Source organism: Halichoerus grypus, chromosome 10 (assembly GCF_964656455.1).
Source record: "Halichoerus grypus chromosome 10, mHalGry1.hap1.1, whole genome shotgun sequence".
NCBI classification, from domain to species: Eukaryota; Metazoa; Chordata; class Mammalia; order Carnivora; family Phocidae; genus Halichoerus; species Halichoerus grypus.
The window spans coordinates 111,453,670-111,470,410 of record NC_135721.1 but is presented as its reverse complement, the minus strand read 5'-3'; the positions used below and the strand labels follow the sequence as shown (position 1 = coordinate 111,470,410).

General features: G+C 50.1%; 1 protein-coding gene across 6 annotated transcripts in view; it reads left to right on the top strand.

The window, feature by feature from the left end:
* Positions 1–16,458, top strand: part of DNMT3B (DNA methyltransferase 3 beta) — a 41,326-nt gene extending 24,868 nt beyond the window's left edge. For 2 of the 6 annotated variants that reach the window (XM_078057045.1, XM_036093258.2), the window contains 14 exons: positions 874–1,018; positions 2,710–2,835; positions 3,002–3,046; positions 4,445–4,524; positions 4,835–4,947; positions 5,533–5,716; positions 6,329–6,413; positions 7,432–7,577; positions 8,057–8,147; positions 8,437–8,585; positions 9,441–9,526; positions 12,332–12,401; positions 13,136–13,254; positions 14,857–16,458. In XM_078057045.1, coding sequence (XP_077913171.1) covers positions 874–1,018; positions 2,710–2,835; positions 3,002–3,046; positions 4,445–4,524; positions 4,835–4,947; positions 5,533–5,716; positions 6,329–6,413; positions 7,432–7,577; positions 8,057–8,147; positions 8,437–8,585; positions 9,441–9,526; positions 12,332–12,401; positions 13,136–13,254; positions 14,857–14,998 — 1,581 coding nt within the window. In that variant the 3' untranslated portion in view covers positions 14,999–16,458. Of the gene's footprint in view, positions 1–873; positions 1,019–1,597; positions 1,658–2,709; positions 2,836–3,001; positions 3,047–4,444; positions 4,525–4,834; positions 4,948–5,532; positions 5,717–6,328; positions 6,414–7,431; positions 7,578–8,056; positions 8,148–8,436; positions 8,586–9,440; positions 9,527–12,331; positions 12,402–13,135; positions 13,255–14,856 lie in introns of those variants that run through there. The other 4 variants (XM_036093263.2, XM_036093262.2, XM_036093256.2 and 1 more) reach the window with 3 other exon arrangements.
* The last annotated feature ends 283 nt before the right edge of the window (positions 16,459–16,741 follow it).

Genomic DNA, 16,741 nt, shown 5'->3' with positions numbered 1-16,741 from the left:
ACATGGTAGTGGGTGGTGAGGGCCTGGCCTCGAAAACAGAGGTAAAGCAAGAGACTTCTAGAAGGCCAGCTCAGGCCACAGTGTGCCCAATAGCATGGAGGGGGCAGAGCCACCAGGAAGGAAGTGTATGCAAACATGACAGTAGCCCATTGACTGGGAAAGAAAAGGAGGGATTTGAGATTTCCCATGAGTTCCCAGGACTACCCACAGCTTCCATGCCTACTGACAGAGGGAAGAGGAGCCCTCAGGAGCAGGAGACAATATTCATATCTGTGAATAAGTTTTTGCAGAGCCTCAAAGCCTCTTTCCTTTGAGTGGTGTGGTTTGAGGTCCAGACTGGAGAACACCTGAGGCCAGCTGCCTCCTCTCCTTGTCTGTGGGGGATCCATCAGGCTCTGTCACTGGCCTTGGTCCAGCATTTATGAGCCAGGCTTTGTGCTTAATTAGACATGTAAAACTTCCTGGTGTCTTTGTAATAGGACTTAATACTTCCCCACTTCATTAGGGAAATAAAACAAGAAATCTGAAGCTTCTCAGATGCAGTGAGACATGCTGGCTGATGCTTCTTCTATATCTAAAAGTGACAGAGCTGATCCTCTGCCCTTTGAGAGGGAGCTGAGCACTCAGGTCCCTACAGGGGAGAGATCATATTTGGTATCTGCAGGGAGAGACTTAATTTCCCTCTCCATGGCCTCCTGCCTGTCTCCCTACACAGGCCCCTCCTCCCTGTCACATACCACTGCTCAGGACAGCTGCTGGGCTGTGAAAGGGACCAGTGTGAAAAGGAATGCAGGCCCCAGCGGGGGGAGTCCCTGGGTGTGGCCTGGCTAGCACCCACCCCTCCTGTTGATCATAGCCTCTTTTTCTCCACAGAAAGCCAGGGTGCGGGCTGGCAAAACCTTCCCCAGCAGTCCTGGAGACTCGTTGGAGGACCAGCTGAAGCCCATGTTAGAGTGGGCCCACGGGGGCTTTAAGCCCACTGGGATTGAGGGCCTCAAACCAAACAACAAGCAACCAGGTGGGACTGGGTCCCTGGGCAGCACCCACCGTCCACTGCTGCTGGGGACCCTCTTGGGAGATGTAGTCACCCCCTGCTGCCACCTACCCTACCCTGGCTTCCAGCAAGCTGTCAGGCCTGGAGCTCTGTCACCCTGTGAACCCCCAGGGAAGCTGGAAAAGCAAACAGCCCAGCCTTTTCCAGCCTCCCTAGTCACTTTTCCTGCTGAAGGTCAAGTACAAGTAATTGGAATTGAATCTGTTGTGAAAACTTGAGTAAATAGAAGGCCAAGATGGAATCTTCACTGGTGCCCTTTTTTTAAAGGAAAAAATAATTAAGCTATGCTCACTGGAGAAAACCTGGAAAGTGTTACCCCCCCCCCCGCACCGCCCCCAACCCCATAAGCCACCTCCGTTCAGAAGGAGGTATCTCCCATCCTAAGGGTTTGACCAATACCATAATTCCTCTAAAATAAGTGTTGTTTCCACATTGTCACTCAGGAAATCCCAGATGCCTGAAATCCAGGGTTTGTCTTAAGAATCCATACATTTAACATAGTATTTTCTGTTTTTGTTTTGTTTTCCTCCCCCCACAAATAAGTGGTTAATAAGTCGAAGGTGCGTCGTGCAGGCAGTGGGAACTTAGAATCAAGGAAATACGGTATTCCCTTCCCATATTTTGACTATGCACTATTTTCTCTGCACTTTCTTTCCATTTCTTGCATATACAGGGGTCACTGGGAAAGAATCCAATCTTTTAAAAAGTCAACCTGAGCCCTCACCCACCCCTTCACTCCCAACCCTCACAACCGCCCTCCAGGTTAACGTTGGGTGTGCACATCCTTCCAATTATTTCTGTACACTAGTTGGATTCTTGCTTTCCCTTCACTTCTCAATTATAATAGTGTATGCACTGTCAGATGTAATTTTGTCACCAAAGGGTCCTTATGATTTCTAATGGCTATATAGTTTTCTTTAACCATGTTTCTTATAGATGATATTTACAGATTGAATGAAAATATAACAGGAATTTATAGAAATATATAAACAATGGCCACATAATACAAATTTTTGTCTAGCAGCAACATTGGAAAAAGTACAAAAAAAGGGTGAAAGTAGTGTAAATCCAATATTTCCAGCATTTTACCATTTCTAACAATCTGTATAAAAATTAATGAGAATTTTACATTTTCTTTTAGAGCAGTTTTCAAAATCTATTATTTTGACGTGTCATATGATCTCTCAATTTTTATGCTACGTTGTCATTAGGAACATTAGATTTATATTTTTATAGATGTCCCAAGTTCCAAATGAGACAGTTGATTGGCTCCACTGGCGGCTTTTGAGTGTGCATCCAGATTAAGTGTAAAAAGCAGTCACTCAGTTACACAAGTAACATCTCAAGTGCACAGTCACTGCATGTGGCTATTAGCTCTCGAGGTGGGCATCCGAGACCAAGCTTTGTCTAATTTTCCTTGTGCTGGGTCTATGAGTTCTCTTGCACCCATTGCTGTTTAAACCCCGATAAATACATAGTGAGGGATTTTGAATTCTGTCTTCGTCCAAGTTATCCACAGATGGGCTGTAGGACACCCAGTATGGACCCATGTCATGGCCCAGATGCAGGTGGGCACCCGGGCATTGCATGGTTCTGTCCCAGGCCCCTTTCTCCCCGTATCTTGGCCCCGGCTGCCATCTCCTTACTTTTCACAGAGAACAAGACTCGAAGACGCACAGCTGACGACTCGGCCACCTCGGACTACTGCCCCCCACCCAAGCGCCTGAAGACCAACTGCTATAACAATGGCAAAGACCGAGGAGAGGAGGACCAGAGTCGAGGTGATCATGGGCCAGTGAGGAGGCTGGGGGAGCGATCTCACCCGCTGTCAGCTTTGGACTGTCAGGGGTGGGTGGCAGGAAGGGCCATTCAGCAAGGGACTGTGTCAGAGCTGATTGAGGAAGAGGCTCCCTGACTCCGTGTCACACTTTTCTCTTTTCTCAATAGAACAAATGGCTTTGGATGTTTGCAACAACAAGAGTAACCTGGAAGGTAATGTGCTTTTCCCTGTCTCCCCTTCACGCCCTGGGCAGTGCTCAAGGCCGACCTTAGCCTGCTTGCCTGCCCTGCTGGAATCTGACCCAGAGCCCCTGTGCCTTGGCCTCGGGTTGCGGTGGGCGCATCTTTGTTGCTACATTTAATAGAATGTGTTGCCTGATTTTCATGGAGGCTGATTCTGCCCCTGTGAGTGAGCAAGGAGGGTGGGGTTGGGGCAATTTGGCCCAGAGAACCCCAAACCTGAAACCGCTATCTGTGGCATCTTGAGCCTTCCCCAGACAAGAACTGGAACAGGCTTTGAGGTGCGAGGTGCCAGGTCACTCTCCAGTCAACTGGTCTGTTTATCCTGGCTGGGAATTAGCCAGCCACTGGAATTGAAACTCTGCCCAGAATGTATCTAACAGAATTCAGAATGTGTGAGGACAAATGGATTCTCCCTTGTTTCCTTAGCCTGATGTCCTTTATTTGACAAATATTTATTGAGTGGTTATCTCAATGCTACGTAGGGAAACAGCACAGCTCCTGACCCAGAACACCCTGGGGAAAGCTCAGGTTTGGAGCAATCCCTGTCAGTCCTGGAAACCTTGACCCATAATCCTCCCATTCCTCAAGACTCGGCACCCATCCGTGTTGCCTGGCTGGGGTTGCTTGGTCTCAGGCATTTTTTTTAAAGATTTATTTATTTATTTTAGAGAGACAAGAGCGTGCCAGCGAGTGGGTGGGAGGGGCAAAAGGAGAGGGAATCTCAAGCAGACTCTGCTGAGAGTGGAGCCCAATGCATGGCTCAATCTCATAACCCAGAGATGACTATGTGAAACGAAGAGTCGGATGCTTAACCCGACTACACCACCCTGCCTCCCAGGTCTTAGGCATCTTAATGGCCCTGCCCACATGATAAGTGCTGTGGATCAGTCCCGACTGCTGGTGTGACGGCAAGGCAGGATATCCAAAAGGAAGGTACCCGTGTTCTGAATAGTATCCATGGCTATGTTTAGGGTTGGTGTAGGCAACTCTTAATGAAGACAAAAGCAAATTGGAATCACCATAGATTACCCAAGTTTGTGTTTAAAGAGTCTCAAAGATTTTCATACCAGGCCCACCCAAGCAAGTCCCTGTGCTGGAGTGGACTTTGCTCCCTGTCCTGCCTCAGGTTTTCCTCCTGGGCCAGGCCTTTGCCTGTCTTTGGGACCGCCTGCTTGGGGCTCCCGTTCTGGCCTCTCCCCGTCTTTGGAATGGGGTTGGCAACTTCGAAGCATTGCTGAAAGGAACAAAACATGAGGAGTCCTTGTGATTTTTGCTAGTCTGGAGTAACTATTCAAAAGCCGTTAGACTCAAGGCTTCAGCCCTGGTGTTGTGGCCGTAATTGGTGCAAACTGCATTCCTATCTTATAGATAGCTGTTTGTCCTGTGGTCGGAGAAACCCCGTGTCCTTCCACCCTCTCTTTGAGGGTGGGCTCTGCCAGACGTGCCGGGTAAGTCCTATCCCCACCCTGGGCTTTCCTGCCCCTTCCCGCTACTCCCCTGTACTTCCCCCAGAAAAAAGCACCTGCGTGTCACTATAGGGAAGGCTCTAGCTGTCCCCTCTGAGGGTTGGCTGCTGCAGCAGCGGGGTCATCCTGCGGTGGCATGCAGACCCCAGCTGGTGGCCCTGGAAAGGACGCCAAGCCACCGGTGACCTCTTCTGTGGCTGCCTCCTAGGGCCTCAGCCAGCAAACAGGCGGGGGCCTGGGGGTCCCTGGTCCCTGGTCCCCGATTTCACTGGCGTTTCCGTCTGGCTGCCAGGACCGCTTCCTCGAGCTGTTCTACATGTACGACGACGATGGCTATCAGTCCTACTGCACCGTGTGCTGTGAGGGCCGCGAGCTGCTCCTCTGCAGCAATACGAGCTGCTGCCGGTGAGCGGGGCTGGGGGGGGCGGTGAGCGGGGGCCGGGGGCCGTGAGTGGGGGTGGGGGGGTGGGCCTGGGGGCCGTGAGTGGGGGGGGTGGGTGAGTGGGGGCCGGGGGCCGTAAGCGGGGCTGGGGGGGTGAGCGGGGGCTGTGGGCCGTGAACGGGGGCGGGGGGGTGGCGGCCAGGCCTGCAGCCCTGAGGGAGCCCCGGCAGCGGGCTGGGCCCAGGCCAGGAGGCCACAGGGCCGTGGTCCCCGTGTGCCTGAAGTAGAACTGGGGTGGAGGGATGGGCTTTAAAAAGCTAGGTCCCTGAGGGTAGGGAAGGCCCCCTGGAGATGGGCCGATTCTGGGGATGGGCCGGGGAACTTGGCTGTGCAGCAGCCTGTGGGGACTGAGGGTGCATGCATCGGTCTCCACGGAAGAGGTCCGTGCAGCCCAAATCCTGGCACCGTGCCTTCCAGCACATGGGGAAGAGCAACGGGGGCCCAAGAAGGTTCCAGGCAGCCTGTTGCCATCTCCAGGGGGCCGGTGGGGGGAGGCAGGGGAGCTGCCTGCTGACGAGGCCGTCCTTCTCCGTTGCTGGCGGGCGCAGGTGCTTCTGCGTGGAGTGCCTGGAGGTGCTGGTGGGCACGGGCACCGCAGCAGACGCGAAGCTGCAGGAGCCCTGGAGCTGCTACATGTGCCTCCCGCAGCGCTGTCATGGCGTCCTACGGCGCCGGAAGGACTGGAACGTGCGCCTGCAGGCCTTCTTCACCAGCGACACAGGGCTCGAATACGTAAGCCACAGGCTTCTTCCCCCCCGCTCCCTGCACCACCCACCCCCAGGGCTTCAGGGCTCTGGAGCACTCTGGAAGTCTGTTGGCGAGAGTTAATGGAAAAGATCCATTGTACAGATGAGCATCCGAGAGCCTCAGACGTCGTCCTCTGTACAGTTGTCAGCCTTCTCCAGCGTTCCTCCTCCCCTCCTTCCTGCCCTCTCACTATATGGATTTTCACGGGCCTGCTGAAGAAATGGTTACAGAACTAACCAAGCCTTAGCCTTAGTGGAACTGGAGAGGGAAGGGAGGCCTGTGACTTACTCTTCAATCACGTTGGGAGTGGATTTTCCTGGGCTCCTGCCTGCAGTTGATGGAGGGAGGGGAGGCCCCAGGTCTTCCCGGGGTAGGGAATGTGTTTCTGTGTGTGTGTGCCTCGGTATCAAAGTCGCATCTGTGTTCACGTCTAGGCTAGAGTGGCCGTTCGTGCTAGAGCTCTCCAGGGGATCCCAGCTAGGAAGTTGTAGAGCACAGGGTTTGTGACTCAGAGGAAGGTCAGCCCTCCCCTCCACCAGAGGCTGAGTCCTACCCCCTGCACCGTGACTTCCATGACCTCCTTCTTTAACCTGGCAGGAAGCCCCCAAGTTATACCCTGCGATTCCCGCAGCCCGAAGGCGGCCCATTCGAGTCTTATCCCTGTTTGATGGAATTGCAACAGGTGAGTTTGGAGTTCACCTAGGGACGCTCACCTGCTCCAGGTGTCCTGTCATCAGTGCCAAGAAAGACCGCTGGGATGACCTGTTGGTCACTTGTTCTGAGAAAACCACTGGCTCCTTGTTTCTCTCCTCAAACCTCTCTACCATTTCCCCTGCTGGGCCTTCTTTTGGGGCCTCTTTAAAGGCAGGTATATCTTAGCTGTGTTGGATTCTTTTATTATGTGCAGATATCTTAGAAAATTTTCCCCTTCCATAAGGCTAGATCTGTTGGAGCTGAAGTAGGCAGCCCCTAATACCTCCAGTCTTGGTTCCCTCCCATTTCCCTCCCGTTGCTCAGGTATAGATAGAGTAAGCATAGCCAAGGTGCATGCTGCCTCTGGCCGACGTGTCTGATCTAACTCATTCAGTTCAAAAAACTAGCCCGTGATGTATTACGAACATCTCTGTATTCCCAGAGAACGAAGCAGAGGACGGAGCTGCTATGCACTTTGCATCGTTTGTACTTAATGTGTGTACTTCGGTGTCCAGATTCTGAAATCACTGACAGCTTTTAGTGACACCCGCAGGTCACTACTCGTGCTTTGTTTTCCCCATTCTGTTTGGGTCTTAAAGACCTATTTGTGTTGGCGCAGACCACACCTAGTAGAACTGAGCCCTGGCCATGCCACCAAGCCTTGAGTTTCTCTAAACATGGTTTTGGTGAAGATTTGTGTCCGTGTGTCTGTGTTTGACTGTGCTAGGTGGTAGGTGCTGGGGCCTTGGCTACGTGCCTGTCCGTCCTGGTAGATCGTGCCGGTGGGCTCTACCAGTTACCCATATATTTTCTTCATGAAACTCCGCCATCCAGGGAGCCCGGGGTCACCAGCGTTAGGTTTCTGTGCCATCTGTGTGGGTTCCCTCGAGGTTGACCACGTCCCTGCTGGGTCTGGTCGGAGCTCTGGAGGTGGCTTAGTATCACTGGAGGGAGGGTGTCCTGGGAGGACAACCCTGATGCACTTTCTGTCCCCTGGCCCCCTACAGGGTACTTGGTCCTCAAAGAATTGGGCATCAAAGTGGAGAAGTACGTCGCCTCCGAAGTGTGTGAAGAATCCATCGCTGTTGGAACTGTGAAGCACGAGGGCAACATCAAATACGTGAACGACGTCAGGAACATCACGAAGAGAAATGTGAGGGCAGCCTGCACCCCTTCTGGGCTCTGCCCCACCCCCACTTCCTCCTCCACGCCCTGAGCCCCACACATCCTCATGCCCATGTGGTCCCCTTCCCCGTGCCCAGGGCTGTGGTAGAAGAGCGAACCTGGGGTTGCATCAAGCTGTAGGAAGACCCACAAGTTGGCAGATTATTCAGAAAGATTTAGATCTTAGGGAACCTGGGGCATTGGGTTGTCTTGGGTCAGAAGTGGAGTTGGGAAACTTTAGTGACCAAGTGAGATTCTAGAAGTGAGTTTTCTTTTTTTTTTCTTTAAAGTAGGCCTCACACCCAATATGGGGCTTAAACCCATAACCCTGAGATCAAGAAGTGTGTGCTCCACCAACTGAGCCAGGCAAGCACCCCTAGAAGTGGGTTTTCTTCATAGGTTACCTGGCACCTAGGCTGTATTTGTCCATCCTCACCCCCACGAAGAGTGACTGTTTTTCCCTCACAGATTGAAGAATGGGGCCCCTTCGACTTGGTGATTGGTGGAAGCCCATGCAATGATCTCTCAAATGTGAACCCTGCCAGGAAAGGCCTGTACGGTGAGCATCCCTTCTTTCTGGTGGCCCTAAGAGACCCTCTGTCACCTGAGTGCTCTTGAGGAGGACTGTTTGTTTCTGGCCAGCTTTCCCATTGTACGTCCTGTCCCCAGAGATAGTACTGAATACTGGCCTGCTCGTGCCTGTGTCCTTAGTCATTCCAGAGGAGTGCAGGTGGAAGGCCTGCAGGGTGTGGCTGTAGGCAGGCAGTCACTGGGAACCCACTGGTGTCAGTGTGGAGGGTGGGCTGAGGGGTGTGAACCTGGCTCTGCCATCTTCTTGTGTGGCTCAGAGGGTACAGGCCGGCTCTTCTTTGAGTTCTACCACCTGCTGAATTACACGCGCCCCAAGGAGGGGGATGACCGGCCCTTCTTCTGGATGTTTGAGAATGTGGTAGCCATGAAGGTTGGCGACAAGAGGGACATCTCTCGGTTCCTGGAGGTGAGGGCACCTAGGGTCCTAATTGTCAAGACAACATGGGAGGGAAGGCCCTGTTGGCATTGGGAGGTGGTTGGGAGTGATTTCTGAGTTCTTAGTGGACACGGCTAAATCCAAAACTAACGGAGTCATGTGGGTCGATTCTTTTTTAGTGTGTGGAAAATATTTGATCTCTAACCTCACCCAGAACCCCCTGAAGTCAGATGATGAAATCCTCATCTACTTTTGGGGGCCTCAGAAGATTTGACTAAACTTGGTTTACTCTAGGGAGTTTTTTCTCCTCCCTGTTCTGAGAACTGCAGCTTTAGGGGCTATGGTCGGTTCAGTATGAAGCATTATCATCGAGCACTATAGTAAATGCTTTTCATACATTTCAATCCTTTTCTTCAAAACTTTACCACCTAAGTTTTGCTGGAGATGTTATAGAACTGGCTAGTTCCCTCACACTGTGTGAACCTGGCAGATGGGTGACAGAAGCCATGTTTTGTCAACACTGCATTCCTGCAACCAGGACTCCCAGCTTGGCCGATTTCAATTTTGAGCTGCGTTTCCTACCTGTACAAAGCACATTCTGTAATTATCTGTCAGGTCCGAGGGTGTATCTTCCTTCAGAACCTGCTGGTCCAATCTGGTCTCTCTCGCCACGTTTAGTGTATCAGGGCACTAGCTGTGTCTTCCAGCCAGATTCTTGATGGGGATTGGCCTGTCTTTTTGCTGGCAGGAACCATGCCTCCTCTATAGCAGGCTGAGGGGGGGGGGAGGCGCACCTTGTCACCTACCCAGGTCAAACCCCACTCTGGCTGGCTTCCGCATGAATTCTTACATGGGCTCCCAGCAGCTGTCCCTCTCTCTCTGCAGTGTAACCCGGTGATGATCGATGCCATCAAAGTGTCTGCTGCTCACAGGGCCCGCTACTTCTGGGGCAACCTGCCTGGAATGAACAGGTAACAAAGGGGCTCAAGGTGGGACAGGTAACAGCCAAGTTAAGTATAACTGACGATGGGAGCCCCAACTGTGAACTCTTGTGACTCAGAGACCCATTCATGCCTCCTAGAAAGCGCTGGCTCTGCCGAGAAACGGCCCCACTTAGGATTCAGACCAATCCCTGTTGTCATGTTGGAAGCCTTTTGGGAAGCTAGCCCCGACCTGGGAATCTGAGGCTAGGATTCCTTAGTCTTCTCTGACTTGTTCCCACTCTGCGCACGGGCCAGGTTCTTCAAAGTGCCTCGTGCTGGAACAGAGCAGACTGAGTGCTGATGCTTCCATACCCCACCTCTTCTTCCAGTTACTGTCCCACTGGGAAATGCAAGTAGATTGTTAGATGAAGTGATCCTTGGCCGTGAGACCTGTGGTGACCAGCCCAGTGGCATAGCTGAGATAACCTGTCCCCTTGGATTTTCTTAACCGAGGGCTTTTCCCAACTTTTTTTTTTTTTAAAGATTTTATTTATTTATTTGAGAGAGAGAATGAGATAGAGAGAGCATGAGAGGGGAGATGGTCAGAGGGAGAAGCAGACTCCCCGCTGAGCAGGGAGCCCGATGCGGGACTTGATCCTGGGACTCCAGGATCATGACCTGAGCCGAAGGCAGTCGCCCAACCAACTGAGCCACCCAGGCGCCCCTTTTCCCAACTTTTTATCAATCTTTTCATGTTGAAAGCCACAAAGTAAGTGGCTTTGCTGAGGATTCATTATCTCCTCCATGTGGTTTCCAGGGGAACAACCTGCTAATTAAGATACAAAATATGATGGTAATGTGACATCCCAGACTTGCAAATGAGTTAAGCTTAAAAAAAATTCTCTTTTAGAAGGAAGTGCTAGAAGCATAACTTTCAGGCATTTAGCAAAGTGTGAACAGAGGGGAGAAGTTGCTAGAATAGCTTGTAGGATTTCTGTTGGGTATGTTGCATTTTTATTTGGCTAATCAGCCAGTGAAATGGAGAATGTTCATGTCTGGATGAAGTGGGCTCTTCACTCAACACTCGAGCTCTCACACTGTGCCAGGCATTGTTGTACGTGCTGCTGGCTTAGTGGTGAACACATTAGATGTCAGTCTTGGCTCTTGTGGAGTTGACATGTAATGGGGGATGGGTAGAGAAGACAGTAAATAATTTCACCGTCCTGGCTGGAGGTGGGGGAATTGGAGGAATTGATGGGGAGGCTTCTCATTCCACCAGGGCCTTAAATGAAGGAATGAGGCCATGTAGTTAATTGAGGGAAGAATGAACATTCCAGGCAGAAGGAATAGGGAACGGGGTGATGCTGAACAGCGCATGGGAAGAGCAGCTCAGAGAACAGGGTTCCAGGGGCCAGAATGGCTGGGACAGTACGGCAAAGGACTCAGAAATATGGGCCAAATTATGTGGCATTTGTGAGTCATTGCATGGGAACTCATGAGCCATTCAAGCAGGTGAAAGGTATATCTCAGGTTCATGATAGTTGCTCATAGAGGGATAGACAATAGCAGGATGACGGCAGCAGTGGGGAGACCAGTGAGGGTGGGCATTCAGCGGAGGGCGCCATCCATACATACTCAACACAATGCAAGTGTGGCTCTGGGGGCTTGGCAGCTCAAGAGTTCTGTGGAACTTAACAGGAGGGATCAGATTATAGGTAATGTGAGAGTAGGGCTAACAGGATTTGCTGATGCCTTAGATGTAGGGTATCAGATGAAAGGAGAGAGTCTGCAGAGCCTCCAGAGCTTTCTGTCTGAGTTGTGAGAATAACAGTGTCTACAGCTGGGCCCTGCAAGGGTGGTGACCCAACCATCACCTGGTAGTCACAGACCCAAATCCAGCTGTCCGACCTAACACCTTGGTTATATAGATCTCAGTCCTACAGTCAGCACCAGGTGTGGCCGTAATGTGTCCCCCAACTCCCTTGGGTTCATGGAAGAGTAAAGATTGGGGGTAGGCAGCATTTAGCCCGTAAGGTGAGGTCAAGGAAATCTCTGACAGAATCTAGGGGAATGTTTTGTGTGATTCTGTGGCCTCTCTTGTGGGCATCATTCATTCCTACATCTGATTTCCTTTTGGCCTTGAAGTTCCTTACACAGAGGTTGCTGTGGTGTTCATCAGCTCTGTGCATTCAGACCTTTTGCTGGTTTTCTCCTCTGGAACGCTTAACCACTCCTCAAGTTCTAGCCCTCTGCCTTCTCAGGCATCTCTCTGCCTCTCTGCATTTGCAGGTTTCAGTGGTGAAAGTTACAAGGGTAATTGTTCCTATTGTCAACCATCTCCTGTCCTTCTTACCTGTACCTCCCGTTAGCCCTGAAACCGTCCCGAGTCGTCTTTGGTGTAAGCCACCAAATCATGGGTTTAATGTGCCATGTGCTAGTTGCAGCAGATCCACAAAGACCTAATCTAAGCTCCTGAGGCCCAGAGAGGTGGCCTGACTTGCTCAGGGTCACTCAGTGAGCAGTGGGGCTGGACTGGAGGGGTCTCCTGACTCCTTCCAGTTTGCTTTCCTTCATCCTGCTCTCTCGCAGGAAGGCTCTGATTAATACTAAAATTTGGAAAGGGGGAGCATTTGCTCCTGGACATTGGGCTGCCCCTTCAAGGGGCTAGTCTGTTTCTGGCTTTGGCACATAGTCTTGTGTTCTTGCCAGGCTCATTTTTTTTATCAGCTAATTGTAACAAGTTCACTGCCAGAGCACATTTTGCAGTCTTTGGCCCTCATTCCCACCTTGGGAAGCGCCTAGCCGAGGCCCCTTTATAGTTGGTAGAAAGTAATGGGTTTTGGATGTTCCCAGGCCCGTGATAGCATCAAAGAATGATAAACTCGAACTGCAGGACTGCTTGGAGTTCAATAGGACAGCAAAGGTAAGATGTGCTAACAAATGGTCTCTGGAAACGCACTTGGTGACCTCCAAGCGAGGACTTGACCTTGGTGTTCAGTTTATTCCTGCCCCTCCCTCCCACATGATTCCCTGGTGCTGGACCTCTTTCCCCACTTAATTGTTCTGTCCCATCTTAAAACAAAAGCACAGAGTAGGAGAGGCTCTTGATACACAAATAATCACTATGAGAAAAGGTGACTAGTTTGCGAATGCAAACTCTATAGAGACACAGATAATTTCAGCTCATCTTCCCAGTAGGAAATGAGTAATTTTTGTTTTGTCACAAAAATTGTCTACTGTTAAAATTATATTGAGATCTCCACAAACTTAATGTTTACATCAGGCTAGGTTCCATTCATTCAAAATCCAGTGGGCCATCCTCAAAATCTGGGTGGGTTTTTACTTTTGCTTAATCCTGCTTGATCAATAACTCTGGTGTTTTCTTGGCCCCCATGTGATCTCATTCATGGTCACTTTTTTATCTGTTGTTCTCTGAGGCTGGTCCTTCCTGTTCATTAACTTCTTGGTGTTCGTGGGAAGCACAAAATGTTCTCACCTTCCAACTCTCCTTTTCTCATTCCCTCTGTGAGCCCAACCCTGCCTCCCTCTCTCCCATGCCTGCCCTCCCTCCTCCAACTTCCCGAGGTGATTATGAGCTTTGACTTGACCCAGACCCTTCATCCTGTGCTCACTCCATGATGTCGTTTTGTTCTCCAGTTAAAGAAAGTACAGACAATAACCACCAAGTCGAACTCGATCAGACAGGGGAAAAACCAACTTTTCCCTGTTGTCATGAATGGCAAAGAAGATGTTTTGTGGTGCACTGAGCTAGAAAGGTGAGCAGGGCTGCACGTGAAGAGGGGAATCATGCAGGCAGAGAGAAAGGGGAAGAACATGTGGTCAAGGCAGGCAGCATAAATGGGCAGGTGTTTGCCTTAATTCTTCTGCATGGTCTCACTGACCTATGTTAGTGGGGCTGGGAGTGATGCCTTTTCAGAGTTAGTGCTGATTTTCCTGGTAGAAATGGCAGAAGGGTGGTGGTGGTAAGGAATCTGAAACATGAGGTCATTAGACCACACCATCTCTGTTTCTGCTGTGCTGCCCTGGCATTTAACTGCCCCAGCATGCTGGGCCTCCAGGGCATATGAGGAACCAGCCAAAGAAAACCCCACTGACTTGGCCATTGGTCTTTCTCAGATTCCCTCTGCCAATAAAGCTGGTTCCCACTTAGCCAAAGTCTGTCTTCTCCTTCCATTTATTTGGCTAAGTTGATCATTTAACTGTTTGGATTCAAAGAACCAGCTCTTGGATTTCAATTCTCCTTTTCTGGTTTCTTTTTGTTACTTTTTTTCCCCCTGTTTATTTTGTTCTTATTGTTGTTAGAAATGAAGGAAGGGCTATGAATATTCCTCTTTACATTTTTGGCTGCATCTCAGAGGATTTGATAAGAGTATTTTCATTTCAGATATTTCAGTCCTACAACTGGTTTTATTTCTTTACCAATTGTTTTCTTAGCCTAAAATTAAGTTCTGATTCATAGAAAGAAACTGGCTGGTAACCTTGCCCATTCATCTGTGGGTTATTTTGTATTTTGAGAGCTAAGCCTTACATGCTGAGCTGGCCCTGTGATACTAGATGGATGCAGATGATACTAGGTAGGTGCCTATATACTTGGGTATAGGCACTTATAAAGGCACTATATAGGCCTACAGTGTTACATCTTTGGCACATTGCTTAACACCCATTGGTGTGCTTTTTAGTATTAGATTGTAAACCCAGGAAAGACTGAGGTCTAGTGTATCTGTAGCCTCTTCCCAGGCCTGGTAGAATCTCATAGAGGAAGCTCTTGGTATATTTGGTTGCCATCTGCCATTAAGTCCAGCTTGGCCCTTGATCTAACAACTGGTTTTTTTTTTTAAGAGGGAGAGAAAATGCAGGATACTTCCGTGTACTTATGGTTAATTATCTGAGCATCTGATGATCTATTTCTGCAAGTGTCCTTAATTCTTATTAAGGAAATTTCCCTTTCCTCCTCTTGTGATTTGAAGGCAGATACATGTCTGTTTGCTTGCTGTCTGGCTCTCTTGGCATTCATTCATTCATTCATTCATTAACATGGGAAAGGTCCACTGAGCACCAGCTATGTGCCCGGAGCACAGCGCTAGTGCTTAGGGATGCACGCAACAGGCCTCCTTCTAGAGGAACTGTGCCCTCTGGACCGTTATTTGTGTTCTGTAGAACCGGTTGATCTGGCCTCTGGGGTTCAACGAGGGCTCATGTGAAGGCCCGGTCGGCCTGATGGAAAGGATGGGACAAAGGGCAGAAAGAGCAGTGCCATGCTCTTCGTGTGAGGATCTCCCAGAAGTAGTAAGCATGCTGGAAGGGGCACTTCTGACTCCCTGTCTTTTTATTCTGGTGCCCCCGCCCCCCCCCCCCAGGATCTTCGGCTTTCCTGTACACTACACGGATGTGTCCAACATGGGCCGTGGTGCCCGCCAGAAGCTGCTTGGGAGGTCCTGGAGTGTGCCTGTCATCCGACACCTCTTCGCCCCCCTGAAAGACTACTTTGCCTGTGAATAGCCCTCCCAGGCACCCTGAGCCCAGGAGCACTGGGGCATGTGGGGCAGAGCCAGGACCTAGTAGGTACAGCCCCAGCTCTGCCCTTCCTCTGCCCAGCATTGTGGGGTCATGCCACATAACCTTGGCAGGAGTAGAGCTGAGTGTGACCCACTCCTGGCAGGGGGAGCCCAAGGTGCCACCTCCTTGTGCACAATTCAGACCTGGCCGCTAGAAGCGGCCAAAGACGGTGCTCATTTTGTCTTCTCTGAAAACTTAAAACTTGAAGTAGGTAGTAAGATGGCTTTTTTTTCCCTCCTGGGTTTACTCCTCAGAGAAACAATGGCTAAGATACCAAAACCACAGTGCCGACAGCTCTCTAATACTCAGGTTAAAGCTGAAAAATCACCCAAGACAGTTATTGCAAGACTTTGATTTTTTTTTTTTTTTTTTAACATCTGCAGCCCCTCATTTCCAGGAGCATGCAGTGGTAGACATGTAGCTAAGGGACATTTTAAGAGCCCTGGGTGTTTTTTTTCTCTGGGGCTAGCAGAAGAGGAAAGGATGCCTGTCTTTCTTGAATTTTACCCAGCACGTTCCCCTGGCCTCAGTGTAAAGGGCTGGGACCTGCTGTCGGTGTCCGTGTAGAGTATTTTCCATAACGATGATGATTTCAGCAGGGATGACCTCATCATCACATTCAGGGCTATTCCTCCCCCCCTCCCCAAACAAACCCAAGGGGACAGCTACCCTTAGCTAAATGCCCTCCCAATGACTGCAATAGAACCCTCAGGGGAGCTCAGGAAGGGGTGGGCTGGGTTATCCGCTGCTGGATATTATGCAGACAGGTGTGGTTTCTCTCGGTCTCCCTCTTCCCCATGTCAAGGGAGCAAAGGAGGAGGCTTAGGGAAGGCATCCCCCTCCACCCCCAAAATGCACCCTCCAGACTACTCTGCAGGCACAGGTCCCCACATGAGAGGACACCCCGAATCCTCAGCCTTTTCCTAAACTGAATAGCAGTGACAGCAGGGCAGACGCACATTCCCCGCCCTTTCCCCTCATCTAAGAGATTGCAGGGGGAAAACTGCAATAAAAAGCTCGACCCTCCCTCCAGAGATTTTAAAGTCCTTTTGTATCCCACGAGAAGTTTTTAGGGGGAACGGGAGGTCGGGAAAGCTGCATTTCAGAAATGCTGTCCTAATGGTTTTTAACAACTTTTACTCTTCTTATTGGTGCTATTTTGTAGAATCAGGAACAACATTGACAGGTTTTGTGGGAATTTTTTATACACTTTTTTTTTAATCACAGACTTCTATTTTTATGTTTTAACATTTTCATAAATTTTTTTTTTGTAACTGGAGCCACGTAACAAATATGGGGAAAAATTGTGCCTTGTTTCAACAGTTTTGCTAATTTTTAGGCTGAAAGATGACAGATGCCTAGAGTTTACCTTATGTTGAATTAAAATCAGTATTTCTCTAACAGTCTGGTGTCCCTTTCCTTCTTTGCAGGTCAGATGGGTGGGACTTTGGGAGGGCCTGGTTAAAGCGGAGTGGTGGGAGTTCCAGTTGGTCATTGGTTTATGCAGCAAGCACAGTGCAGGAATACCAGTTGACCCCATGGAGTGGTCTAGAACACTGGTCCCCAAACTCCAGGGTACCAGCCTCCCCTGTGAGGCTCATTAAAGTGGAGATTTCTTGGCGCCAACTTGAGTTTCTGATTGATTCACTGTCTCAAGTAGAGCCCGAGAATTCTATGCTGCTGGTC